Here is a 27706-nt window from a genome sequence, read left to right on the forward strand (position 1 = left end):
TAGGAGAGCCTTAACACAATCAGTGAATTAATTTCTGATGGGGAATAACTGAGTGGTAACTGAAGGCTGACAGGGTGTGGCTGGAGGAGGTGAATCATTGGGAATGCCTTTGGGGTATATATTTTATCCTTGTTGCATGGAGCTCAATCTCTGATTCATGGTGAAAGATCTTGGGCTTTTCCCCACCCACATGCTCTTCTGCCATTATGTTCAGCTCACTTCAAGTGTTGAGGAATGGAGTTGGCTGTCTATGGACAGGGAATGAATCCTCTGAAACCACAAGTGAGCCCTAAAATAAACTTTTCCTCCTCTAAAATTGTTTCTCTCTCTCTCTCTCTCTCTCTCTCTCTCTCTCTCTCTCTCTCTCTCTCTCTCTCTCTTTGGTACTGAGGATAGAACCCAGGGATGCTTATCACTGAACCACATCCCAAGATTTTTTAAAAAGTATTTTATTTAGAGACAGAGTCTCCATAAGTTGCTTAGGGCCTTGATAAATTGCTCAGACTGGCTTTGAACTTGTGATCCTCCTGCCTTAGCCTCCCGAGTGGCTGTGATAACATGTGCTACTGCGCCCAGCTTCTTCTCAGGTCTTTTAGTTACACCAGTGAAAAAGCTGAATAAAACATAGGGGTTGGGAATTCTTGGGGTATTTCTGACTTCTGCCCTCATAGGTATCTCCTCAGACTTCTTTTTCATTATGGCAGTAGTCGTAGCTGGGTCTAGCTCACACTGCTGACTTAATTTGGGGTTCTCCTCAGAGAAAATAGCCCTGAATAGGGAATCTCAGACCATCTTCCTTCCCTTACAAAACAAACTAACCTGCCAGGTAGCATTCAAGTTTATACTTCCCTCTGGTGGTCATAATTCTGCATTGGAGCCCATCGGGTCTGGTGGCCATGACCTCAACTGAGATTACACCTGGCAGCAGAAAAAAAATCAAGCTCTTTTTCATTAGTGTCTGTAAATTGAACATGTCCCAATTTTTCAGTAGGCAGGCCAGTGGTGAACTTGGCACTACCTCTGAGGCTGAAGAGCCCATCTGGATAAGAGCAAACAGAAGTCTGGTGTCTGCTCCAGAAGAACTGAACTCTCCTAGGGCCATCTCCCTGGAGAGCTTCTCAGAGGTTGGCAGTCCACCCCTCTAACCCTACATGACTCACTGGATTCGTTATCACCTTACCAGCTAAGTTGTGTAGGTCTTAGTTTCCACATGACAAAGATCCTAGGGACAAGCCAGGCTTGGAGGACCTTCCTGGTTTCCTCTGGCCACTACTGGACTTCCAGATATGATGGCTGATAATTAAGGGTCAGCTAACAGTGGGATGTACTCCTCTGCCATGGGTGTCTGCGAAATTGAGCCTATGGAGTATGAAATCTCAGGTCCAAGGAGACTATGTAAGACCAGAGTCATCAAGGACACAGGATAATTTTAAAGGGAGTTTTTCATCTACAGTCAGGATCCCAGGGGTTCTAGAAGGACAAAGAGAGGAGGTTGTCTCAGGGGACCTTATGTCTTCCTCACAGAGAAATTTGAGGAAGAATTTAAGTCACAGACTGTGATTTGGCATCTCTGGTGGACTTGGAGATACTCACAGGGACAGAGTTCAGCTTCCTTCCAGAGAGGGAATGAGAATGTGTCTCCCTAGATCCCTAAGGAACAAAAAGAGATGGGTGCCTCCCATGCCCTTAGAGACAAAGAAATTAGGGAGGCACAAGGGGGCCACAGAAGCAGCGAGAGGGGTGTCTTTGGCAAGTGTGGAGCCCTTCAATATTGAGAAGAGGGATCCCAAATCCATCCCTACAAACCACTCTGCATAGTATATACCTCTTCTGCAGATGGACCTTTAGCTATGAGGGAAGCCCTCAGGAGGACTGAGTGTGAAGAAGGTACCAGGGCTCATGTGAGGTGCTGGACTAGTGGAACGTTCCTCTGCTCCATGATCAGCCAACCACCCCAGGATACCCAAGGGGCTGTTGGGAATCAGGGTCAGAAGAGGGGCCTTTGAGAGTCACAGAAGAGCAGCCTTGGTGAGAATCTCAGTTGTTTCTCAACTTCACCCAAATCCTGGCATCCAATGGCAGACCAGGATCAGGGCCACTGTCTACTTGTTCCAGGCACACCCCAAGCCAGGATAGAAAAGTAAGAAACTGTTTCACAAGAGCCCACCATGTCTGACCCTCAGGGCAGGTGAGTGGGGACTACAGAAACCCAGAAACCTATCACTAAGACTCACTAATTACTTTTAAATGACTGATGGGTACCCAGTTTTCCTCCAAAAGTTAGTGAAATCAAAGATCATCAGGAGCAAATGACTTACTTCAGTGGGGGGTGGGGGATCCCAGATGAGCTCCCAAGATGGTACCGGCAGGAGTCAGGGTTCATGTTACAGAGAGTTGAAGAATGAATACTGCAAACACCAAGGTAAACAAATGAGCAGGAATTTTATTAAAATGGGAAATGAAAGAAGCACTCAGAACCCCTGGTGCAGTGTACCTGGAAGGGGCTAGAATTCTCTTTAAAAAAATAAAATGAATGCCCTTTAAGTCTTACAGCATTCCTCTATCTGTCTATCGATGGATCTATTTATTTATTTTAGTACCAGGGATTGAACCCTGCAGTACTTAACCACTGAGCCACATCCCCAGCCCTTTTTATTTTTTATTTGGACATAGGGTCTCACTAAGTTGCTGAGGATGGCTTTCAACTTGCCATCCACTTGCTTCAGCCTCCAGAGCCGCTGGGATTACAAGTGGGTACCACCAGGCCCGGCTAGCATTCCTTCTCTTAAAAGCACCTAAGGAGAAGTTGATAATCTCCTTTTGATTACTTCTTGGTATTTCAGTTATCTTGCTCGGGTGCAGGCAGGCTTATAGTTTCTATCCAGGAGATGGAGAGCAACGCCTTTGAGAAACAGAAACTGTTTTGTGACATGCTGGGACATGTTGAAATAACCCTTCTCCTGCTTGCCCTCTTGCGGACCTTCACTGTCCCTTCACTCCCCTGGACACCTGTCCTTTCCTTTCAGTGAGACCCTTGCCTGGGTAGCTGCTGCTCTGACAAGAGATAATTGCCTTTCCTTCATTAATCATTGTGATGATTTCCATTCTAGCTCAAAAAATTTTTCAGTTTAGAAAACTTCTCAACCTCCCTGTTCAAAGCGGAGCCTCCTCCTCCCACGCCTGTTCCCCCTTTCCTCCTGAAGCGTGGTTTCCTGCAAGTTCTCTCCAGCCACGCCCTGGCCAGCATGTGCTCTGATTTATGTCCTTGGTGCCACGCGCGGATCATTAACTTCTCTGTCGCACTTATCAATTAGAAAAGCTTTGCCACTGTTGGATGCACCTCGGTACCCTGAGGGAGGAGGCTGGAGGGGATGTCTGTGACAGAGCTACATGCCCCTCCCTCCCGGGGCCCCGCCCTCTGCCCTGAGTCAGGCTTTGGGAAGTTAATCCCTCTGTCTGGCAGCTGTGTCACCTCTTGCTAAGTGTTCTCTGTCCTGCTTCCCCAGGGGAAGCCAGAAGGAGAAGACCTACCTTGCCATGGACTCTGGGGTCAGCAACTGTGGGCACGATGGCAGCTTGGTGAGTGCTGGTGGAGATGGGGGGGAGAGGAAAAGGGGAGCAGGAAGGAGGCTGGGGAGTCCCAGGGGGGTCCTGCTGCTCAGGTTCGGATTATCAGTCGGGATGGTAGCTCCCTCCCTGCCTCCAAGCTCAGCTCCCTCAGGGCCTGTCACCTCAGGTGACCATCACAGCAGACAGACTTTCCTGAGCACTCCTCTGTGTGTGGCAGGAAGCAGTGGGAAGAGGAGGAAGGCTGGATTGCCCGACCCTGCTCGGTCCATGCTGATGGCTTTCCCTTTGCCTCCAGGCGGCCTCTGTTGAAACTGAGTGTTGTTTTTCTGGGTTCTCAGCCTTGGACTTTCTCTTCTGAGAAGGTTTTTTCAGATTCCAAGGCTTGGGAAGGAGTGAGGGCAAAGAGTCAGAGGGAAGAACTTCCACTAGAGGGCGATGCTTCGGAGGCACTGTCTGAAGAGCTTCCTCCTTGGAGGCACTCTGGTCCTGCTGGAAGGGTGAGGGAGCTGCGGCTCTTCACTGTCCAGCACCCTCAGGCTTCTCCAGCCAGTCCTTGGGCCCCAGCCCCAGCCCCCTTTCCAACCTATGGTGGCCACGTAAAATAACAGGGCGGCCTGAGAGGCAGCTCTGTGTTCTTGTTGCCACCCACTGCAGGGCCTTATGAGCCTCTTCCTGGAGGCCAGGGCTGTGGCCCCAACCAGGAACAGCCAAGGGATCTGGGGACACTGGCCATGGGGGAACCTGGGGAACCTGGGCTATGCTCACAAAGTGTTCCCTGGAGCCCAGTTGCCAGGCCCTGCCCATTGCTGGTCAGCGTTCTGTAAATGGTGCTCAGTCCTCGCTTCTGAGAAAGCTGAGGGATACTGAGAGAAAAGCTCTTCAGCTGGCCTTACCACAGAATTATTTCAGCCATTTTTCTCAGAGGAAAAAAAATCAGGGGGATAAGTTGAAGACTCCATTCCTCCATTTCCTGAAGGCTGTGCTGTTTCCTAGAGCTTGGGCTTCCATGAGGAACCCGGAGAGCAGTGGTTCTGGGCAACTGTGCATCTCCTTTTCAGTGGGTTTGGAGCAGGGCACCAGGTAAGGAAGGACCCTGAGGCGGGATGCTGAGGCCACAGTGGGAGAAACCTGGACAATTCATCTGAGCGTAGGTGAATGGCGGTGTTAGGTGGGGTCTGGACCCTGGGAGGAATGGATGGCTGTGTCAGGTACACATGGTGTCAGAGAGGCAAGGGGCCCACCTCACCTGGGGGATCGTTGCTGCTCCCACTGCAGCAGGGCTTCCTCTTGCTTGTTCTTCTACTCCTGGGAGGCTAAGGACCACCCAGTACCCAGAGGGCCACAGCCTTGGGCAGCTGCCCTCCATACCTGGAGATGCGGTGGATTACTATGCAGACACCTTGTGACTTCATTGATCCTCTGTCTCCTCTTCTCTCAATGGAGACAATGAGATGGTTGTGAGATTCAGAGGAGAGGATGCACTGGAAGATCTTTGTAACTTGTAACGTGCTGGAAAATGCCAAGGCTCAGTAGATGTCTCTTTGGATCAAATCTTCCAGTGAAATTACAGTTCACATATTGAATAGAGAGATGTAGTGTCAACGTGAAGAGGTTGTTGGTGCCCATCCTTTTGTACCGTTGCTCATTGTTGGAGTGTGCTTCACGAAGAATCCATTCTTCCTCCAGGAAGGGGCTCATTGGCTTTCTTCTGCTGCTGTGTGGGTCACATGCACAAATGCCCTCAGAAGAGGCCTCTCCCTCCCCCACTGGAGAATTCCTGCTCTGCAATACAGGTGTCCCCTGTTTCTGTGGATGTCTAAGATGCTCAGGGTTCATTTCTGACACTCAGACTCTAAGTCTACTGTGTCCCACTGTGTCCCTCCTGGTTTTGTTTCTATGACAGACATCTTTCCTTGGATGACTTAAGGAAGTTTACAACAAAAGATGTATTTATAAACAGGCGAGGAAAACAGACACCAAGTGCCACAAAAGGAGAGGGAGGCCATTGTGTTTGGGGACAGGCGCGTATCATTGAGGTCAAGGTGTCATTCTGGGGCTCCGTGCTTTCCCCCAACACTAGCTGATGGCTTCATGGAAGTGACATATGTTTTTCCCAAGGGAGAACCAGGTGTCCTCAGGGAAGACAAGCTTTTCCCAGTTGTAAGTTTTAAACTTAAAACTCAAGTAGGGTTTCAAGGAGAATCAATTTCCCAAACAGTTGTTTTAAAGCCAGTGCAGATGTGATTTCCATAAGTGTCTTATAGCCCGTATTGACATAAAGACAGAACTTGGGAATTCAGACTGGTGACAGTCTTTGATGTTGGTCTCCACTCTTCCTTTTCTGGAAAAAAAGGGCAGGTTACAACCAGTTTTCCCAGTCCAGGTTCTTTCTCCCTTTTCCCCTTCCCCTTCCTGGGAATTTTGTGAGGTCATGGGAGAAGATGAAGTGAACTCGCTGGGAGGACAGACAGCTGTAGGGGCCACAGCTCATTCCTTCGTGGGCACACAGGACGTGGTGGCAGCACGCAGCACAAAGCTCACACTCTGATGTCTTTATGACTATCCCAGATTCTAGGTGGGGGGGACTGAGATTGGGAGAGGTGAAGTCATGTGCCGAGGGTCATTGAGCCGGGAAGTGACAGAATCACATCTGTCCAAGTTCTTTTGTATTCTGCCTGCACCTCTCTGAGTCACCTTTCTAGAATCAGTTAATCAATCAATCAATTATCAATCAATCAGCCTGTGTCACACATTTTTTCTCTCCTTCTCCTCCTTCTCTTTCCTGTCTGTTTTTCTGTGCTGCCCCTTACAGATTCCTGCATACCCCTTATGAGAAGTTCCCAGAAGTTCACCACTTCCTGCAGTTCATTCCTCTATATTTAGACCAATGCCGACCTCAATTGGAAAAACAGATTTTTTTTTTTCATGTGCAACCAGGTACCAAGCATCATTCATATAGCCTTCCAAGACAATTACTAAATACTTAAGTAGACGGTAGCATATATGGTGTGGATATGTTGGACAAAGGGATGATTCACTTCCCAGTAGGATGGAGCTGGAGAGTGTGAGATTTCATCACGCTATTTGGAACAGCATGCAATTTAAAACTTACAAACATATTGTTTATTTCTGGAATTTTTCATTTAATATTTTTGCTCTATAGTTTTACCTTGAGTAACTGAAGGGTTGGAGATGGAGCCCCTGGGTAAGGAAGGGGGCTCTGTAAAATGTTCCCTAGGGACAGTTTTGAACTCACGAATGTGGGACAAACACCCTGCTTTTGATCTGGCAGTTTTCTGGACTTCTACCTCATCTAAACAAGTGGCAAACTCACTGTATCTACTGCCACTTCTGCAGAGCAGAATCACAGATCCACTGGGTTGGGTAGGCACTGTTCCCAAGGCCTTAGGACTTTTGAAGGCCCGTGACAAAATTTTCATTTCTTTTAAAATTTGTTGAAGGGAATACACTTACGATCAAAGAAAATATTTTATTATGTTAATATATTCCTCTTTATACCTATGTAGTCCCCAAATATAATTTTAATATTCTTTTAAGTAGGAAGGAGCCCATAGAATCAAGGTGCCCAGCACCTGCCTATCAGTGTCACAATGTGGTCCTACTCCAGAAATGTTCTTGGAGGCTGGACTGAAGTACAGGGTACTTAGACATGGAGGTGGGCATTGGAGTGGATGACTTCAACATTCTTTCCAGAAATGTCTCCATGAGATACCTGTAAGAGTGCAGACCCTGCCCCCATGGTCTGGCCAGGGACTAGGGTCCCCCTGTGGACACTTCACATAGAGTGGCCGATCTTCATGCTAGTGGCCTTGACACTTCTGGCCACACCAGAGACAATGCTTTCATATTCCTACAACCCATGGTCAGATGCTCAGCTGTGGGCCTCAGTCCATATTCAAAGCCCTTCCATTTAAGGAGGTTGATAAATACTGCAGCTAATATTATTGGGTAGTTACACTGTGCCTGGCCTGGATTATGTGGTTCTTCCTGCAATATAATTTTCTAGCCAGGTGAGGTGGCACATGCCTATAATCCCAGCCACTGGGGATTTTGGGGCAAAAGGATGGCAAGTTCAAAGTCTTGTTTCAAAATAAAAATTAAAAATGTCTGGGGATGGAGTTCAGTGGTAGAGCTCCCTTGGATTCAATCCCCAGTACTGGAAAATTAAATTAACTTTCTCAACCATCTGTGAGGGAGGTGTTAATTCTTTTATATAGATAAAATAACTGAGACTTGAAAATCTTACTAGTTTGGCCAAGGCTAATAAGCTCTACAGTGAAGGAGTAGGAGAGAGGGTCTACAATTCAGAGTTAATGTTGGTTAAAACGGGGGAGTACAAGTTGGCTGTTGACACAAATCCTTCTGTGTGAACTGCAATCATTTACCTTGGCATGTTACATTCAGTGAGCCTGTCTACACTGAGCACAGGAACTGCACGAGAGACTGGGGTTGCGAAGGCAAGGAAGACAATTTCAGTAAGTTCTTCCTGATATTCACAACCAGGAAAGAACAAGGATGGAAACCGTCCATTATGATAAACACACTCGGAACAGGGCTTTGGCAATGGAAGCACATGCAAAGTACCATGAGGGAACCTACCATCTTCTACCCTGGAGGTTACCACCTTCTCCCCCACAGAGCTGCCTCCTGTCTGCCAAGCCTTTGGGTAAGGCCTGCTCTCCCCTTGCATGGCTCCAGACTTGACACAGAAGCTGGGATGCAGATGCACAATATAGGAAATCTCAGTGTGTGGAATCTGATCTTATATCACCTGCTGACTAACATTATCCCTGCCCCACTGCCTCTGGCTCTGGGAAGGCTGTCCTACCATCCAATGGGAGTCAGGAAATGTTCTTGTTTCTTCTTGAAATGCTCACATGTGTCCTTCTCTTGTTCCTAGCAGATGGATGATGGCGTGCTCAGTTTCCACACTGATGGCCAGGTCACAAGAAAGGATGGACAGCCTAAGAGTCCCCGTAGCCACCTGGCCTATGGCGTTTTGGACATCCCACCATGGTATCTCTGCATCTTCTTGGGGATCCAGGTAATGCCACTCTGCAAGCACTAGGTCCCAAGAGGCTCTGCCTCCCAAGTTACCAGGTCACACAACCAGGTCAAACTGTCAACACCGCCGACTTCAGCTAGCTTCTTGTCTTCCATATGCTTGACCTTCAGGGGAACTCAATCCCGTTTAATCTCCCTGTCTCTGGGCATTTGGGGATGGAAATGTGTTATCAGAAAAGGATTCTTCCTCATGCTGAGCTGACTGGTCACATCAATGACACAGACTATTCCATTGTTCTCTGGAGTGGGATCAATGGCTTGGTTAAGTCTACATCATGTAGATGAAGTCAGAGAAGTGCTAGGCTCAACAGCTTCCTGGTGCCAGCCCTGCCTAGTGGCACAGCACCTGCCTAGAATATGGGTAGGTGATGAGTTCAGTTATCAGCCCTGAAAAGGGAGAAAAAGAGTTTTTTTTTTCTAAGAAGAGGGAGTTGACCCTGATAATTGTGGTCATCCCTTGTTGTTGGACAAATATGAGGTAGGAAATGAAACACTGGTCGATGTTTGGCCTAGACAATCTTGTGTCTTGTATTGACCTGGCTGTTGGAAGGTCAAGAACATTGATAAGAGGTCATGAAGGATGAGACATCTCATGTCATGTATCCCAAAGGGACTTGGGAGTGACGGCAAGGATTGTCGAAGGGAACCTACATACATATGGACATTTCTTCTCTGGAGCCCCCACTCCTCTTCCTTAAGGGGCAGTTCACCCCTCACTGATTATGGTTTGTTGAAGTTGTCAGGTTAATCAAGGAAAGAAGAGTGGGCGACTTTTCTTTTAGTGGGAGTTCAAAGTCTGCTCTGCTTCCAACACATATCTCATCCCACCTTCTTCTGCTAAAGACCAGTGCTCTTCATACTAGTTGGATTATTCCAGAACATTCAACGAGGGGATTAACCTCACTACATAATCCTCTGGTCCTTTTGAGACATTGCTTGGCATGGTAACAGGAGCTGGAACTGTCCCCTTAAAGAAACCTGGCTGTGGATTTCACTTCCATTTTCCTTCCATTGCTATTTCCACTCATATGGCTGGAGAGATGTGGGGGTCCCTGTCCCTAGGTGCTGTGGCCCAAGGTTCTTCCTGGCACCCAGGCCTGTCCCATCTTAGGCAGTGGACACCTACCTCCTATCCTTCTCAGAGGGCCAATCCTGTGTCCTGCTGGAGTAGTACACATTCTGAGACTCCATTTTCCCTGAGGGTATATGGGGTATGGAAAAACGGATGCATGCAGTGTATAGACGATTTTAGTTTTTTCTTAATATTCTTAAAAAATCCTAATTTTTATCTGGTCTAATTTAGCTCACATTGAGATTTCGGATCAAACCCCAACAAAATAAGAACAGAAGAATGTGCCTTATTTTGCCTCCTTTTTGTGTAGGTCTGGCTGTTTTGTGGACAGGAGGAGTGCTAGGGACAGGCAGGGTCAGGTGTTCTGGGCCTTGTGTCTTCATTCCACCTAAGGACACCTTGAGGGAACTCTTCAAGGCACTGCCCCTCACAGTGAGCTTTTAATTTCCCTTTCTTCCTCCTTCATTCCTTGTTTATTCCTTGACTGGCCCAGCAGCTAACTTTTGTAACCAAAGCAAACCAAGCCTGCCTACCCTTCCTTCACCTAGGCCCTATTCTTATAGGATGAGGTAGACCCCCACTCTACTGGGTGAACCTGCAATGGTATATTTGCTGCAAATCAGAGGGATCCTATCAGCACCCACAACATGCTGAGGTTCTGGTCAATTAGTTGCTTGGCTACCTTGTCACGGTGGGTAGAGACGTGGAATCAACACATAGACTCCGGGAGCTGATGAGAGAACTGGCTGGAGACCCACCTCAGGTCGTCGTCCAGTGGCTCAGTTTATTTTTGGAATGCATACAATTGTTATAGGGTCTGAGTGGGGCATGCCCATCAATCATACACAAGTAAGATAGTATCCATAAGCCAATCATCTTATGCCTAATGTAACCACACTATGAAGATGCTCTAAATATTGCTATCATCAGGAAGGGTCTTTGTCCCTAGGGAGGGGGTTTCTAAGTTAGAAGTTCCATGTGGAAGCTCCTGGCTATCAGTCTCCTGGCCTGGCAGCTTGGCAATGCTAACCACAAGTGCTAAAGATGTGGTTTCACTAACGGCTCCCTAGAGCAGAGCATCCCATCCTGTTCCTATCAGGCCTGAACAAGTGTGGATTCTTCAAGTACTCCGAGCTGCTCATAGCTGCTAGCTGCTAGCTGGAAACTGAAAGTTATTCCAACAACAATAGGAGGCCTTGTGACTGTGCCAGCAGAGGCATGGCCCAGCTCAGCAGAGCATGGGGAGGATCGGAGTAAAGGAAAGAAGCAGATGGCTTCATGTGTCTTTGTTCTCAGAACATTTGGCTCAGTGGTCAGATTTTTTGGTGGTATGGGGGGACACTGGGGATTGAACCAGAGCTCACTCTCCCACTGAGGTACATCTCCATTCCTTTTTTACATTTTATTTTTATTTTGAGACAGGGTCTCTCTAAGTTTCTGAGGCTGGCCTTGAACTTGTGATCCTCCTGCCTCAGTCTCTCTAGTAGCTGGGATTAAGGGCATGTGCCAGAACACCTGGCTCCATGGTCAGCTTTGTGTGGGGATTGAAACCACACACTGGACACTTGGTGTGGCTCAGAACAGAAATGGCCACAGCCCATGAAAACTCGTTAAGACCTGTTCATTGTTTCTGCTCTGGAGCTAGAGTGTGTGAGACAGTGGCCCATTCATACACTGTATTGATTGCTTGGCCCCCTATCACCCTACCTCCTCTCCTTCTAGCTATGTGTCTATGTATATACTCTATCTCTGTCTTCTGTTTATCTCCTGTCTGATACTTATCTACATGTAATTTACCCTCTGCATAACTGAGGCCGTCAGCTATGAGCTCTGTCCTGTCCTGAACTCTGGGTCTAACTCTGTCCTTTCAGGAGACCTCAAACAGCCGTGGGCCAGTGGCTCCAAGTGAATGCTCAGGCCTTCCTTGTCAATGGCTCTCACTGTTGCGTCATGGAGTGAGGAGCCCCTTGCTATGTTCTTATTCTTAGGCCCTCATTTGGTTCCTGTTATGCCCTCCTGTGCTTGTGTTTCTGCCTCAGTTTTTTTCCTAGGATACCAGTTCCTGGTTCCTGAGCCCTGCTCTCACAGCCCAGTTCCTCTGGTGGGGTCACTGTTTCCCATGCCTAGTTTGGATGTTTGCCCCTCACTCATGCCTGGACCCCTGCAAAGCTCTTGAGACTGGACCTGGGAAGGGCATTCTTGTTAAGGGTAGGGTTGTACCCTTACTGGGTATAGTCACAGAATTCACACACTCATGTCCTGTCTCTGTCCACAGCACTTCCTCACAGCCCTGGGAGGACTGGTAGCAGTGCCACTCATCCTGGCCAAGGATCTGTGCTTGCAGCATGACCCCCTGACTCAGAGCTATCTGATCAGCACCATCTTCTTTGTCTCTGGCATCTGCACTCTCCTGCAAGTGCTTTTTGGGGTCAGGTAAGTAAAACTTACCTTACAAAATCCAGGAGTCCCCTGGATTTTGACTTACCAGCCAATTATCAGCAAGGTCTGCATGGCCTGCAGCTTGGGAGATGGGTAGGAAGCTGGAGTGGTGTAACAGAGGGGTGCTCCATCCATTTACCCCTTTCCCTCTCTCTATTTATCTCCAACTCAAGACTGATGATCCGTATTAGCCAGGATCTTGATGGACAGTAACACAAATCCAGATTGGCTTAGGGGAAAATGTTTTTTTTTAGATGTTGATGGATCTTTATTTTATTCATTTATTTATATGTGGTGCTGAGAATTGAATCTAGCGCCTCACACATGCTAGGCAAGTGCTCTACTACCGAGCCATAGCCACAGCCACAGCCCCGAAAATGTGTTCTTTATTAACTAAAAAAACCAACTGAGAAAAAGACTGGGTTACATCCATGTCTCCAGAACATGAAGAAACCAGGACTCAAATGCCTTTGAGCTCTCTGCTATCTCCCTCTGTCTCTGTTTCTCCCTGTCTCTGCTCAGGCATTGTTTGTATTAATGGAGATTGAAAGATTCCATGTGTGAATGTTAGAAAGTCATAACCCAAGCTGACAAACTCTGAAATACATCATGTCCCTGTCTTCCCACCTGGAAGGCCAGGTTTGGATTTTTATTTCTCTGGCTCCTTAGAGTTCTCCTTTGGAGTCTGGCAGTACTGGGACACCAGCCTCCAGCCTGTTCCCCACCCACCCCACTTCATGTTTTGCTCCAGATCACAAATGGTCTCACAGGCATGAGTGAGGACACCCAAACCTGCTCATCCAAGCTTCCCACAACAGACTCCCCAAACAGCTGGCCCTTTGCCAACCTTCAGGCCTGGGGGTACACCGTTCCTTCATTGTCTGCTGTAGCATGTTAGGCCTGGAAACGGGCCCAAATGGGCACAGGGCCACTCAAGCAGAGAAGCTGAGAGACTCATGGGGAGGGGGCCTCTCCCCTTGATCCTTTCTCTCTGAAGGAGCCATGCTCCATACTCCAGAGCTTAGAGCTAAGTGTAGGCTGCATACCTGTCCTGGTGGGGAGGGCAGGACTCTGACAGCATCTGAGAGTTTTCTCTCAGATAGGTTCTTTCTTTTTCTTATTATAGTTGTACATATTGATGGGATTTTTAAATTACATATTCCTATGTGCTCATAATAAAGCAATTTAATTTGGTCAATGTCACCTTCAGCACTTCCACCCTCCCTCCTTCTTAGTCCTTTTCCTCTACTGGTCTCCCTTTGATTTTCACGAGATCTCCCCCCCCACCACCTTTCTTTTCCTTTTTCCTCTCTAGCTTCTGCATATGAGTGAAAACATATAACCCTTGACCTTTTGAGTTTGACTTATGTCACTTAACATAATGGTCTCTAGTTCCTTCCATTTTCCTGCAAATGACATAATTTCATATCTTTCTTTCGGTCTGAATATATATATCTATATATATCACTTTCTTTATCCATTCATCCATAGGTGGACACCTAGGTTGTTTCCATAGTTTGGCTGTTGTGAATTTGTATCCCTGTAGTAAGTTGACTTTAATTCTTGAGAGTAAATACTGAGAAGTGGTATAGCTGTGTCATATGCTGGTTCCATGCCTAGTCTTTTGAGGAAACTTCATACTGATTTGCATAATGGATGTACTCATTTACAACCTCATCAATAGTGTAAAGTGTTCCTTTTTCTCTACATCCTCTTTAGCATTTATTATTATTTGCATTCTTGATGATTGCCATTCTAACTGAAGTGAGACGAAATCTCAGTGTAGCCTTGATTTGCATTTCCCTACTTGATAATACATTTTTTCATGCATTTGTTGGCCATTTGTATTTTTTCTTTTGAGAAGTGTCTAATTCATTTCCCCATTTATTAACTGGATTATTTGATTTTTGGTGTAAAGTTTCTTGAGTTCTTTATATATCTGTATATTAATTCTGTCAGATGAGTAGCCAGCAAAGATTTTCTCCCATTCTGTAGATTTTCTCTTCACATTCCTAATCGTTTTCTTTGCTGTGCAGAAATTAATTTGAAATTATCCCATTTATTAATTTTTGGCATTATTCCTGAACTTTAGCGGTCCTACTGAGAAAGTTATTGCCTGTGCCTTATGCTGGAGTATTGACTCTGTGTTTTCTTTTAGAATTTGTGTAGTTTTTGATTCCTAGGTCTTTGATCCATTTTGAGTTGATTTTTGTGCAGCATGAGAAATAAGGGTTTAGTTTCATTATTCTACATATCTAGTTTCATTATTCTACATACAGCATTGTTTGTTAAAATAACTGTCCTTTCTCCAATGTATGTTTTTTGCACCTTTGTCAAGGATCAGATGACTAGAGATGCGAGGATTTGTCTCTGTGTCTTCTATTCTGTACCATTGGTCTATGTGTCTGTTTGTATGCCAGTACCATGCAGTTTTTGTTACTATAGCTCTGTAGTATAATTTGAAGTCAGGTATTGTATTGCCTCTAGCATTGCTTTTTTGGTTTAAAATTGCTTTGGTATTCTGGGTTTCTATTCTTCCAAATGAATTTACGACTGTTTCTTCTAGTTGTGTGAAGACTGTAATTGGTATTTTGGTGGCAATTTTATGGAATCTGTATATTACTTTTGGTAGTTTGGCTATTTCCACAAAATTAATACTGCCTATCCATGAATATGGAAGGTCTTTCCATATTCTGATGTCTTCTTCAATTTCTTTCTTCAATGATTTATAGGTTTCATTGTGAAGTCTTTTACCCCCTTACTTAGATTTATTTCTAGGCATTTTATTTTATTTTTTTGAAGCTATTGTGAATGTAACTGTTTACCTGATTTCTTTGTCAGCTGATTCATTGTATATAGGAAAGTTATTGATTTTTGTATGCTGACTTTGTGTCATGCTACTTTGCCAAATTTGCATATTAGCTCTAGCAGTCTTTTGGTGGATTTTTTTTATCTTCTAGGTAAAGGATCATATCATCTGTAAACAGTGATAATTTGACTTCTTTTTTCCCTATTTTACCCCTTTTATTTCATTCTCTTCCTTAACTGCTCTAGCTAGAGCACTATATTAAATAGAGTGGTGAGAGTGGATGTCCTTATCTTGTCCCAGCTTTTGAAGGAAATGCTTTCAGTTTTTTCCCATTTACTCTGAGGTTGGCTTTGGGATTTTTACATATAGCTTTTATGATGTTGAGGTAGGTTGTTTCTACGCCTAGTTTCTTCTGTGTTTTTAATCATGAATGGGTGCTGAATTTTGTTGAAGACCTATTGAGATGATTAAGTGATTTTTTCTTAATTCTATTTATATGAGGAATTACATTTACTGATTTGTTTTATGAAACCATCCTATTGCTGGAATGAAACCAACTTAGTTGTGGTGTACAATCTTCTTAATATGTTCTTGAACAAGATTTGTTAATATTTTATTAAGTATTTTTGCATCTAAGTTTATCAGGGGTATTGGTCTGTAGTTTTCTAATGCAGTTTCCTACATTAGATGTGTCATTATCTGGTTTTGTTATGTGTGTAATCCTGGATTAATAGAATGAATTTGGAAGTGTTTCATCCCTTTTTTTTGTAGGTGTCAACAAACTTGCTTTAAAACACGCACACACACACACACACACACACACAGTCACATATCAGTGTGACAAATATCCCTTCTACAAGATAGCTCTGCCACAATCCGAGCTTCTGGAGATGCTCCAGAGAGAGCCTAGGCCTGGCAGTCTTCACGTGACACCCAATAGGGGGCATTTTTATTAAATAAGTGGGGAGAAGCAAGGTGCACCCCAGGTATATGCTGTCTGAGGGCCTCATGCAGGACCAGAGCTCTGCTGCACACTCTTCATCACCTCTTCATTCTGCATAGACAACTATATAGACTTTTTGCCTATCCATTCATGAATGTCCAAATCATGCCCTTGGACAGTTCTGCTTCCTTATAGTGGAGAGACACACACTTCCGGAGGCAGGCACTGGTCATTCTGTTGTGCATGCCCACCATCATCTCCACTTCCAGCTCTGTTGCCAGCTGTTGGGCCCTGAGCAGATCCATCTCGGCCTAGCACCATGCAGAGAACCTCCTCCTGGTGTCCACAGCCCGGTGCAAGACACAGTTCCTACCATGTCCCTAATTTTAACAAATATTAGAACCTTCCCTGGTGCCCAAGTAGATCATGGTATAAGCATGTGGACCACTTCCAGGAGAGGCCATCTCTTTCTTTTTCATGGGATAATTTGAGGAGTTTGGGCATTAGTTGTTTTTTAAAGGTTTCATAGAAACCTGCTGAGAATCCATCTGGTCTTGGGCTTTTCTTCATTGAAAGGCTTTTTATTACTGATTCTATCTCATTACAAGTTATTAGTATGTTTACGTTTTTAATGTTCTTTTGATTCAATTTTGCCAAATATATTTGTCTAAAAATATATCCATTTCTTCTAGGTTTTCCAATTTATTGGAATCTAAGTTGTCAAAATAGTCCCTAATGATCTGCTGGATTTCTGTGATGTCTCTGGTGATTTTTCCTTTTTCATCTCCAAATTTATTAATTTGGGTTTTCCCTCTTTTTCTTTTGGTTAGTTTGGCTAAGGGCTTTTCAATCTTATTTATCTTTTCAAAGGAGCCAGGCTCCATCCTCCAAAGCTCAGGTCTAAGTATAGGCTGCTCTCCTCCTGGTTTGAGGACAGGACTCTGACAGTGTCTGAGCTTCATTTTCTCAGAGAGGTTCTTGCTGTGTTTATTAGGCATGGTTCTCCAGAGAAGCAGAAAGAATCGGATGTGTATGGCCATATAGAAAATGAGATTTGTTATAGAAATTGGCTCCTGTAGAATTGGAGTCCAAGAAGTCCCATGATCTGCCATCTGCATGCCAGAGAGTCAGGAACTATGGTGGTGTGATTTGGACTGAGGGCAAAGACCATCTATAGGGTGTGGGGTGGAGGGTGGGAAGCCAATGCTGTAAGTCCTAGATGGAGTCTGAAATCTGGGGAACTAGGAGCAGCAAGGTCTGAGGGCATAAGAAGGGGGATGACCCACCCAAGAAGAGAGATTCATGTTTCCTTTATCCTTTTTGTTCTATTTGAATCCTCAACAGATAGGCTGATGGCTGCCCACAATAGGGAGGAAGATCTTTACTTACTACTGATTGAAATGCCAGTCTTATCTGGAAATACTCCAGACACACCTGTAATGTCTTACCAGCTATCTGGGCATCCCTTAATCCAGGCAAGTTGACACATAAAGTTAACAGTAGACTTTGACAGGGCTGTTGGACATCCAAACACTTACTACGCAAGAGAGAGTGAGCACGACTCTGACTAGTTGCTCATGCTAAAATTCCAGGGAAGAGTTCTGATTGGCCTAGTTGAGGCCCAGCTCTGGACCTGCCAGGGCAATTAATATGGCAACTGGTACTGAGGAAAGGCGACCAATGTATAGAGAAGAGGAATTCTGTTCTCAGCTCCCAAGACAGCAAACATTCACTGATCCAAACACATGACTTGGAACCTGTTCACTAAAGTCGTGATGGTACCTGCCCTGCTCCTTTGTAGCATCACTGAAGTGAACAGTTGCTAAAACCAGTAGAATCACTTTTTTCCAACCATCAAGTCCTTTTTGTGCTTACGTGGACTGTTGAAATCTGCCTGGGTAAAATGGAGTCCTTAGACCATGGAGATGACCTGAGAAAAATTGGGAAGCCTGGAAAACTGGTCCTTGTCTCCAAGGACATGCCTCCCCTCATTTCTCACATCTCATCTTCCACACTCTCTACCACCACTCCCTGCCCTGCTCGGATTCTCCAGAAGCTTGAAACAGTTTCTTTGGGTTACCACCTTCTCAGGAAATTGATCTGGGTGGGTCCTATGGACCGTTCCTGGTCAGCTGCCTCACCCAGGCTAGTCCAGGGCCTCCTTCCTTTACATTAATTTAGCATCTAGTCCAAGGATGGATCCAGGTTTGCTTAGTCTGAAGCTGATACAGTTTTTGTTGTCTTCTATGACTAAGAGCAGAACATTATGAATAAAAAAATCACAACAAAGAAGAGTATTTAGGTAGGAAAAAGAACTCACAAGAAATTACAAAATTTAAAAAGGAGGTAAAAATCACAAGTGCTACAGAAATAGTAGCAGGACATTTTTATTAATTTTCTCTTTTATCATGACCTATAATACTGTTCTCCTTTATATTTTATGATTTCATATTTATGTCTCAAGTGACATATGTATGTCGTAGACATTCTAATAAAATGCATTGTGACTCAACTTCCCTTTAGCCAAATCCTAGAAATGCTCTTGGCCTTTTAAATGCCACCTGGGGCAATGTGTAGGGAAAGAGAAGTGGTAATGAAGAGACATAGCTCATCTACTTGTGGTTGAAATGTTTTGCTTACAGATTTTCCAAAGGCAGATCAGTAGAAAACACACCACCAGGCCCTTCTGCACCCTTTAGAAAGAGTCGTGCAAGCCGGGGCTGTTCACTATAAATTCCTTTCTGACCTAATCTGCACCAGTCTGCAAAGGAGAATGGAAAACATTCCCTCCAAAGTGCTTCTGCCTGAGCTGTCTTAGGTGAACATGGCTTGGCAGGAAGTTCATTATAGGACCAATGCTCTGCAGGTGTAGGTGGTAGGAGGCTGGGTGATGGTTTCCAGGGTAGATGGAAAACAGCATCCAGAGGAGAGTACTCACTCCTGTTGTGGTCTTTATGGTCTCTAATCCAAAGCACTTCTCATAGCACTTCCTTTTGGGTCATTTCCAGGAGACAGAACAATTCTGGAGTTCTGCCAGGTCCCTGGAGAGGAGGGGCTACTCTTGCTAACATTTTTGGCAGGCATTTCTCTTCTCTTTCTTTTTCATTGTACTTCTCAAAGAAGTACAATGTTTACTCTGTCTCTCAGGCTCCCATATTTGCTCCAATATTTACTGTCTCTCAGGCTCCCATAATTTCCTGGAATGGCCCTGGATGTGAGGGCCTGGAGCAGCCTCAGGGCCTGAAATCTCCCAGCTTGGATATTGAGGATCCCCTCCCTGCCCTCGCCCCATCAGAGTCACAAACACAGAGCTCTGTGAATGGGGGTGCCCACTCCCCCAGATCAGAGATGGAGCTAATTTCAATTATGGAAAAGCTTTCAGCTTGAAAGCCAGGGGGCTGAATTCTAGCCCTGGCTCTGTGCTGTGGGACGTGGACCAGTCCTTTACCTTCTCTAGGCTCAATTTTCTCACCTGAAAAACAAACAGGTGGAAAAGCCCCAAATTAGGATATTGACGAGTAAATGAGGAAGGGTCTTTGCAGCAGGACAATGGGTACAGAAAGGGCCTGTGGAAAGTTCTTTGAGAAGCCCAAATAAGGAGTTAGGTTCAAGGCATTTTCACCCTAGTTAAGCAGGTAAAGCAAGAAGGAAATAAAATTAGGGAATAAAATCATGCCAGTATCATTAGACTAAAGTGGGGGTAAAAATTATCTTGGGTTTGGTCCCTCCCAGGGAAGTGGGCTTACCTGAGTTCCTAATGAATAATTTCCTGAGAAGCTGTAGGTTGTAAAGTCTAGCTCAGGAATCAAAGACCATATTCATCTGGGCGCAGTGGTGCACACCTGTAATCCCAGCAACTTGGGAGATTGAGGTTGGTGAATCACAAGTTTGAGGTCAGCTTCAACAACTTAGCAAGACCCTGTCTCAAAATAAAAAGAATTGGAGATGGAACTTAGTGGTAAGGTGCTTCTAGGTTTATTCTGCAATATCCAAAATATAAAAGAGTAAATTTAAAAATGCCATGTACACTTGCTTAACTGCTAGCCAGTGTTCAATGATGCGCTTTTTAAAATGAGAAGTAAATATGCTGATTTTGCAATAAGACTTCAGAATACCTTAGAAATTAAAACCATGCTAAAAATTACAAGGTCAAAAACTGATGCTTTTTGTGGAAGAACCGATGAGTGCCTTGCTCAGGGCAGGGCTGGTAGCTCTAGCCCTGGCAGCATAGAGAGCTTCCTGCCTATGAGGTTGGGGTCTCAAAGCATCCGCTAAAGGTCTCCACACCTGGTGCTTACTTCAAGTTCATGTAGGGAGATATATCACCATTTACTTCAAAATAAGACACTAAGTTTAAAAGGTAATCACGAGAGGAAGTAAAATATTGACCAAATGTATTTCCAAGTTTTCACTCCTCTGGGATTGCTCATGGTTTCTGCCTGCTCCTTTCTTCTTCTGGAGTGATCAAGGTACTATGTCTTCCTTCCATTATTTCTGGACTCTCTGCAGAGTAGAGCAAATACTTCTGCCCTGCTTTAGTCTGACCTGCCCTGGTTCTGCACAACATGCCTTCTACCATGGGTTCGAAGTCACTTTGCCATGGCCCTGATAACTGCCATGTCACCAGATGCACTGGAGGGCCAGGCCTGTGTGGGGAGATCTCAGGAAGTGACTGCATCCTCCCGCTCCTCCAGGTTGCCGATTCTCCAGGGAGCATCCTTTGCTTTATTGGCGCCTTCTCTGGCCATGCTCTCTCTTCCATCCTGGAAGTGCCCAGAGTGGACACTCAATGCCAGCCAGGTGAATGTCAGCTCACCTGAGTTCACAGAGGAATGGCAGAAGAGGATCCGAGAGGTAAGAGGCTCAGGGGAGGGACAGGTGGGGTCAATTCATTGGCTGAAGCTTTATTATCCAGCTCCCTGCCAGGAAAGATCTGGGCTTTAGGATAGTGATGGGCAAGTGGAAAGATAAGGATCCTGTCCTCAGGAAGCCAGCATTCTAGTGGGTGTGCTCCAATAAGAAGATGCAAGAGGGAAACATCAGGGAGTCATAGTGCAATGAAGAAAATAAAAGAGGATGATGAGCAGGAGAGGTGATGGGGGCTGCCGGTGAGGAAACCGTAGAGTGTGAGGAGGGGCATCCTTGGGAACACTTTTACATCTTTCACGGAGGAAGAGTTCAAGTGACAGAGATAAGCTCCAATTTCTTTAATACATTTTCTTTTCCTCTGTCTCCTCTCTCCTCCCCCTCCCCTCCCCTCCCCCTCCCCCTCCCTCTCCCTTTCTCTCTTGCTTTTTTCTTTCTTTTTCTTTTTTCTTTTCTTTTTTTTTTTTTTTTGTGTGTGTGTGCTTGTAGAGTCTCTTAAAGCAGGAATCAGCAAACTATGGTTCTTGGACCAAATTCCACCTGTGACTTTTTTTTTAACTGCCCATGAATAAGAATAAGTTCTATGTTTCAAAGTTTGCTTAAGAAAAGGTGTATGTGGCAGAAACTACACGTGGCACAAAATTTAAAAAAGCATTTCGAAGAGTAGCTTTTAACAGAGGAAGTTTGCCAACTCCTGCTCTAAAACACAGCCCCGTGCAGGAGCCCCTTTTGCCTGGGCTAAGGCAGTCTCTCATCTCCACATCCTTTCCCACCTCGAGGAGTTCAATGCAATGGGCCACAAGCCCAGTATTAGTTCATATTTTTTGCTCCCTCTTCTGGTCATCAGTGCTGTTAATGAGTGAAAGTTCCATCAAGTATCAACCTCATTTTCTTAATTGATTAATTGGTTGGTTTTGTTGACCAGGTCACCCTATTGGGATGGAGGGTGGATTCTCCATGTCTCACTAAATTACATTGACCTGTGCACATGTTAAGGCTGGAACCCACCCATGGTCAGCACACCAACTGTAAATCACAGTCTAGTCACAGATGAAAGCCACATGAATATGACTTGCTGAGGTTTAGGAAGCAGTGGAGAGGGAAAAATGAACAGTGATTCTGTTCTGAAGAGACAGTGCTTGCAGGAAAAGTAGCAAATTGTGTGTATGGGGGGGGGTGGGGAAATGGCAAGTTAAATTTTCCATACATGAGACCAGTTTAAACTTCACCTCCCAGTGTTATGGTACTTCAAGCCTCACAGAACCACTCACAGTACCAACATATAAAAATGATGGATGAACTGTATTTTCAAATGCATACTGGAGCAGAGAGCCAAGGGGAATGCCTCTTTCTAGAAACAAGGATGGAAAGCATAGTCAGAAGCATGGGGCTTACGATGTTGGGATGAGCAATCAAGCCAGACACAGGACAAAGGCTCGAAGTTTGGGTTGTAATGATGAGCTGGGGTCCTGATGGGCATCCCTCCAGTGAGCAGAGGTCTGTGATAGGGAGAGAGAAAGGAAGCCTCTCTCTCACTCTGCCCAGGAGTCTGTGGGAAGTGTTGGGACACAGAGTTGCCTGAGGATTTAAAACTACAGCTCTCAACACGTGAGGGTGGTGGCAAGTTTCCCAAACTCAGGAGTGGAGACAGGTCCTGTCAACAAAATACCTGTGGCTCTCAGCAGAAGAAAACATGAAGTCACTCTATGGAATCTTCCACATTCCCAGCTCTACAAGACTCCCACAGGAAAAAACAATCCCCTGAAGATGAGCTCAGAGGTGAAAATGTCGGCATTTCACACAAGAAAATAATGTATTATGAGAGAGACTCAGCAGAAACAAGAGGTAATTGAACAAACTGAAAGGCTATTAAGTCAACATGTTTAAATTAATTTAAGAGGATTGAGACTCATTAGAAACCATACTACACACAATAATAAAGTGAAATAAGAACAGGGAAATTTGAAAATAAATTTAATAGAATGTTAGTAATAAAAAGATGTAGTCATTGCAATTTAAAAATGCATTTAATGATCAAAGAGCATTTATACACAGGGAGATTAATGAACTGAAAGATCATATAAGGAAATAATCCAGAATTCAGCACAGAAAGAGAGAAAAAAATAGGAATATTAAATAAAGAATAAGAAACGTGGAATAGAACAAGATGTCTACTTGCATCTAGTAGGTGTTCTAAAAGGCCATAATAGAGAAAATAGTATTAAAAGACAGAACATCTGATAGTGTAGAACAGATGAAAGATGGGAATACTCTGGAAAAAAGCACATTAAGTCCCAAGTGGAATAAATAAAAGCAAATCCACAGTGAACACATCATAATGAAGCAGCTACGTCAAATACACAGAGAAAATCTTAAAAGTAACAAGAAAAGAAAAACAACCTACAAAAGTATAGAAATTGGACATTCTGCAGCCTTCTCAGTAAGCAGCCTCAGAGGTTGGAAGGCAATGGAATATTTCCAAACGGCTGAGAGAAAACACTGTCATCCTAGAATTCGGTCCCCAACTATAGAATTCTATATCATACAAGGTTGATGACAAAGTCAAACATTTTCAGTGAAACAAAGATGGACAGAGTTTATTCACTACTGACCTTCCATGAAATAACTACTAAAAGAAATTCTTCAGGTAAAATTAATTAAATCTTGAATTAAAGAGTGGTGGGAAAGAAGCGATAGTGAAGAAAGGACCATGTGGTTAAAGCGTAGGTATATTTGTCAGCTTGGGTTGCTATAACAAAAACACAATAGACTGCATGGCTTAAAAAACAGAAATGTATTTTCTCACAGTGATGGAGACTGGAAGCCTCAGATCAGGTTGCCAGCATGGTTGGATTCTGGTGAGGGCTCTCTCGTTGGCTTGCAGATGGCTGCCTTCTAAACTACATCCTCTCATAGCTTTCTTTGATGCATGGGAAAGAGAATCTTCCTTTTCATATAATGGTACTAAGGCTGTCGTGGGGGCCTCACTCCCCTGACCTCACCTAAACCTTGTAACCTCCCAAGCCTCCATTTCCAAATACCACAATGTTGGGGGCTAGGACTTTGATATCGTAATTCAGAATGTGACACGGTTCAGTGTAGGGCAGTAGGTAAATGTAAGTAAGGAGAAACTGCACAAAAATAAAGAAAGTTCATAATAATAATCAATGACAGTGGAAAAATATACACTTGGTGATAATAGCATAGAAAATAGAAGATGGTAATAGGTGAAAGAACGAACAAGGCTTGTCATCGGAGCAAATGCCCATTTATTGAGGAACAGCTCTGCATATTTATAGAGCCAAGGGTGGTTTGACATTTGGCATGGGGTGCTTTTTGATTGGAGGGTAAGGATCAGGTGAGCCAGCAGGGCTAGTCTGATTGGTGGGTAGGATCAGGTGAGCCAGCAGGCTCTGATTGGTAGGTAAGGATCATTTGATCCAGCAGGGCTCTGATTGGTGGGTAAGGATCATGTGAGCCAGCAGGGCTCACCATTGGATGGTTCTTCTTGGGGGATGGGGAAGTTAGTCTTTGGAGCCGGGGTGACTCCCAACATTCCCCCCTCTTTGTTATTAAATGAGAATGGGCATCGATTCATTCTGGTTGCTTCCTGCTGAAATGGGGTGGTGTGGGAGAAAGAGGAGGGCAGAGAAGTCCGGTATCAACGAAGGTTCCTAGCCACCACAGATCCATGATGACATCAGTCCATTCGGCATAGGTCTCAACTGGAGGTATCATCAGTAGCCAGGAGTTGGTAATTCCTGAGGAGAAGCTGGTTAAAAGCTTGACTAGAAATTTTACCCACCTGAGTCTGAATGAACTTTATGATAGGGGGAAGGAACAGGTACAGGGAGTTTTTATAGCCCAAATCTAATGGGGTCTCTGGGTTTGCAAGCTGCCTTGTTGGCCCAAGGGGGGTTAAGTGTTCAACCCTGAGCAGGGGATTGAGTGTTCAGCCTTGAGCAGGGGCTTGGGCGTTTGGGCTTGAAGCAAACAGGTGATATGGAACCAGACAGAGGGTTTGAGTGGCCAGGTCATCCTGCAGCTAACTTTGTTTGGCATGCCCTGCAGGCCCTGCAGACCAGCCTGTCCTGCACCTAACACCCTCAATTCCACTCTTCATTCCTAGTCCAATCTAGCTCCCTCCCCTCTCTATTAAGTCTGCTCTTCAAACTTTCTCCTACCTGGGTGTACCAGCTACCATATTTCCCTTTGAGAGCAGTCAGATCTCTCTAGGTTTTATGTGAAACACCTCAACTTTAAATACTGATACTTGGATTTCTTATGAAACTGGGAGGCCCTCTGGAGCCCTGTGTAAACTTGAAGGTGGACACACTAAGTGCATGCTATCACACTTGGCATAGATGCTCCAGCTAACCACTGGTCTGAGCAGCGAGTCTCAGTGGTACGTACACTCCAGCTGCCGTCAGAAGATGGTGACTTCTTCCCCTGGGAACTTAAAATTGAACTCAGACATGCACACACATACACATAGGAAAAGCAGAAAGCTCATGACACCAAAGCTTCTCACTTTTCTATTGGCAACGGGCAGGACCCAAAGAAGCACCTTGATTTTTCAGAAGCAGGGCATGTGGATCACCATAACAGGACAACCTCCACACAGGATGGAGAAGTTGAGGAAAGGAAGGATTTAGAGAGCACTTCAGACAGGGGAAGACAGAGTGACGATAGAGCAGGTGGGCTGGACCAGAGCACACCCAACGCCTCACCCAAGGAGAGCTCAGGTTGCCTCCCAGGACAGTCATGGACTCACTGAAGGTAACTGGGTAGGGGTAGATGTAAGCAACAGGAAGAAACAACTTCACCAGGAGCCCAGGCATGGGAACGCTGTTGGAGGGTGGTGATGGGAACACCAGAGTGTGCACATGCCCAAACTGTATGTGCCAACTATGTGAAGGGTCCTGCACACCAGTTACACCTCAATGAAACTGGGAGGGTAAACAAAACACACATGTTTCTCCTTAGGCCCAGAAGGCAAGTGGTAAAGTACTCTCTTATGATCACACTTATTCAGGGGTAACCATGCTCTGGACACCTAAGTGGTTTGTCAGAAGGACAACACACAACGGTCCCACTACCGGCCAGATCCAAGCAAGTAGGGGGTCTGTAAGGAAGAGAAGGGGGTCTGGCTGAAGGGGGCCCTTAGGGTCAATTGCCTTGAATAAAGGGCAAAGAGAGGACCCAAGAGGGGTCAGAAATGAGGGGGAGCATTGACAAGAGTACTTAATGACAGGTGACGATCATTGGCTCTTCTGATGAAGGCATAGGAGTGCCGGGCTTAAGCCTGGAAATATGAATCCATGGGGTAAATTGGTTATTAGATAGTTTGAGTTTGGCTGCCAAGGGAGTGCACATAATCACCTGAGCAGGACTCTCCCAGTTTGGTTTTAGAGGGGGCTTTTTCCCCAGTGGGCAATAGTAAACAAGTTGACCAGGTGTTAAAGAGGTAGGGTTTTGAGAGAGACTGGGGTCAGGAAGGAGCCAGGCTTGATAGCACCAGAGTTCAGAGCATAGATGGAAGAGGAGGGGCAGGGCATTTGTTTTGGAGATGGGTAGGGGTTCTGTAGGCAGTCCGGGAGGAACAAGGGGATGGCCATATATGACTTCGAAAGGTGAGAGATTAGAAGGCTTTTTTGGCAGGGCCCTAATGTGCAATAAAGCCAAGGGGAGCACCTTTACCCAGTGGGAAAGGGTGAAAAAGGAGTGAAGGAAAATAGTGAAACTCTGTGGACTAGAATGGAATAGAGTGAAGAAACTGGAAGAGTTTTGGGGGATCTTTGGGCCGATCCCCGGTGGTTACGAAGTGTAGCAGAGAGGAGGGTAAAGCTTTGTAGGGTGGCTGATCGAGCCACTTGATCGGCCTTGGAATTCCCCATAGTAGTAAGGAAGGAGTCAGTTTTGTGGACCTTGCAATGGATTATTCCCAGTTGGGGAGGCAGCCTGGAGGCTTGTAGTAGGCCAGAAATAAGTGTGGAATTAATGACTGCCGTCCCTCTGGTGGTCAATACCCCCTTTCTTTCCAAATGGCTGCATGGGAGATCAGGATATGGAAGACGTATTGTATAGGGAGAGGGTTTATCCCTCTGCTAGCTCGCATGCCCTTGTGGCAGCTATGAGTTCAGCTTCTTGGTTGGTGGTATTGGGTGGTAGAGGTTTTGCCTCTATGATGGATGAGAGGGAAATGACAGCATACACTGCCACTCTAACCCCTTCGTGTATAAAGGAGCTACCATCTGAGAACCAGACGAGATCCGAAGAGGGCAGGGGTCCCTCAGAAATGGTGGTAGGGCAGGGTAAAATAATCTCTAATACCTCCAGGCATTTGTGGATGGGATCTTGTGAGAAGATGGGAGGAGGGAGGCAGGGTTTAATGGAGAGCAGGGCTGAAAAAAGATGGAGGGATTTTCAAGGAGAGACAAGGAGGGATAGAACCCTGGAAGGAGGAAGTGACTGTAGCCCCCTTGTAAGTGAGAAAATAATGGTGAGGAGATGAGATGGTTATCAGGGAGCCAAAGATAAGCTTGTGTGCTTCTTTCTGGAGGTCATGGGCCGCTGCTAGGGCTCTGAGGCATGGGGGCCAGCCCCTAATGGTGGAGTCAAACTGTTTGGATAGGTAGGCCACTAGTGCAAATGTGGGGCCATATTCCTGACTCTGAATGCCAGAACTTGTCCCTGTTTTTATATAGAGGGTGAAGGGTCAGGAGAGGTTGGAAAGATGCAGGGTGGGTGCCCAGAGGAGGGCCTTTTTAAAGAGCTTCCCTACCGCTGAGAGTAGGGGTTCATCTTGGGGGCCCTTGGCCAGATTCCAGGCCCTGAAGTACCCAGCCAAACCTAAGGAGGAGAGTCATCTTTGATCTTTGGTGTAGGTATAGACACAATAATGGCCTTTTTCCTTTGAGAG

The 27706-nt window shown here is 45.3% G+C and overlaps 1 protein-coding gene, 1 long non-coding RNA gene and 1 pseudogene across 4 annotated transcripts in view; 1 reads left to right on the top strand and 2 right to left on the bottom strand.

Moving 5' to 3' along the window:
• Nucleotides 1-842: 842 nt before the first annotated feature.
• LOC114082315 (uncharacterized) lies at nucleotides 843-3946 on the bottom strand. Its single transcript, XR_003580956.2, has 3 exons — nucleotides 3532-3946; nucleotides 2319-2408; nucleotides 843-918 (listed from the first exon to the last, which is right to left on the bottom strand). It is a non-coding gene; the product is annotated as an uncharacterized lncRNA (long non-coding RNA).
• LOC114084571 (solute carrier family 23 member 1-like) overlaps nucleotides 3291-27706 on the top strand; it is a 40491-nt gene continuing 16075 nt past the window's right edge. The window contains exons 1-4 of one of the 3 annotated variants that reach the window (XM_071611820.1): nucleotides 3291-3579; nucleotides 8492-8635; nucleotides 12003-12160; nucleotides 20613-20772. In XM_071611820.1, the coding sequence (XP_071467921.1) occupies nucleotides 3538-3579; nucleotides 8492-8635; nucleotides 12003-12160; nucleotides 20613-20772 (504 nt within the window). In that variant the 5' untranslated portion in view covers nucleotides 3291-3537. The remainder of the gene's footprint in view (nucleotides 3580-8491; nucleotides 8636-12002; nucleotides 12161-20612; nucleotides 20773-27706) is intronic. The other 2 variants (XM_071611824.1, XM_071611822.1) reach the window with 2 other exon arrangements.
• LOC114084572 (mitochondrial import inner membrane translocase subunit Tim10 pseudogene) lies at nucleotides 15982-16223 on the bottom strand (annotated as a pseudogene).

Source organism: Marmota flaviventris, chromosome 1, assembly GCF_047511675.1.
Source record: "Marmota flaviventris isolate mMarFla1 chromosome 1, mMarFla1.hap1, whole genome shotgun sequence".
In the NCBI taxonomy this organism is placed as follows: domain Eukaryota; kingdom Metazoa; phylum Chordata; class Mammalia; order Rodentia; family Sciuridae; genus Marmota; species Marmota flaviventris.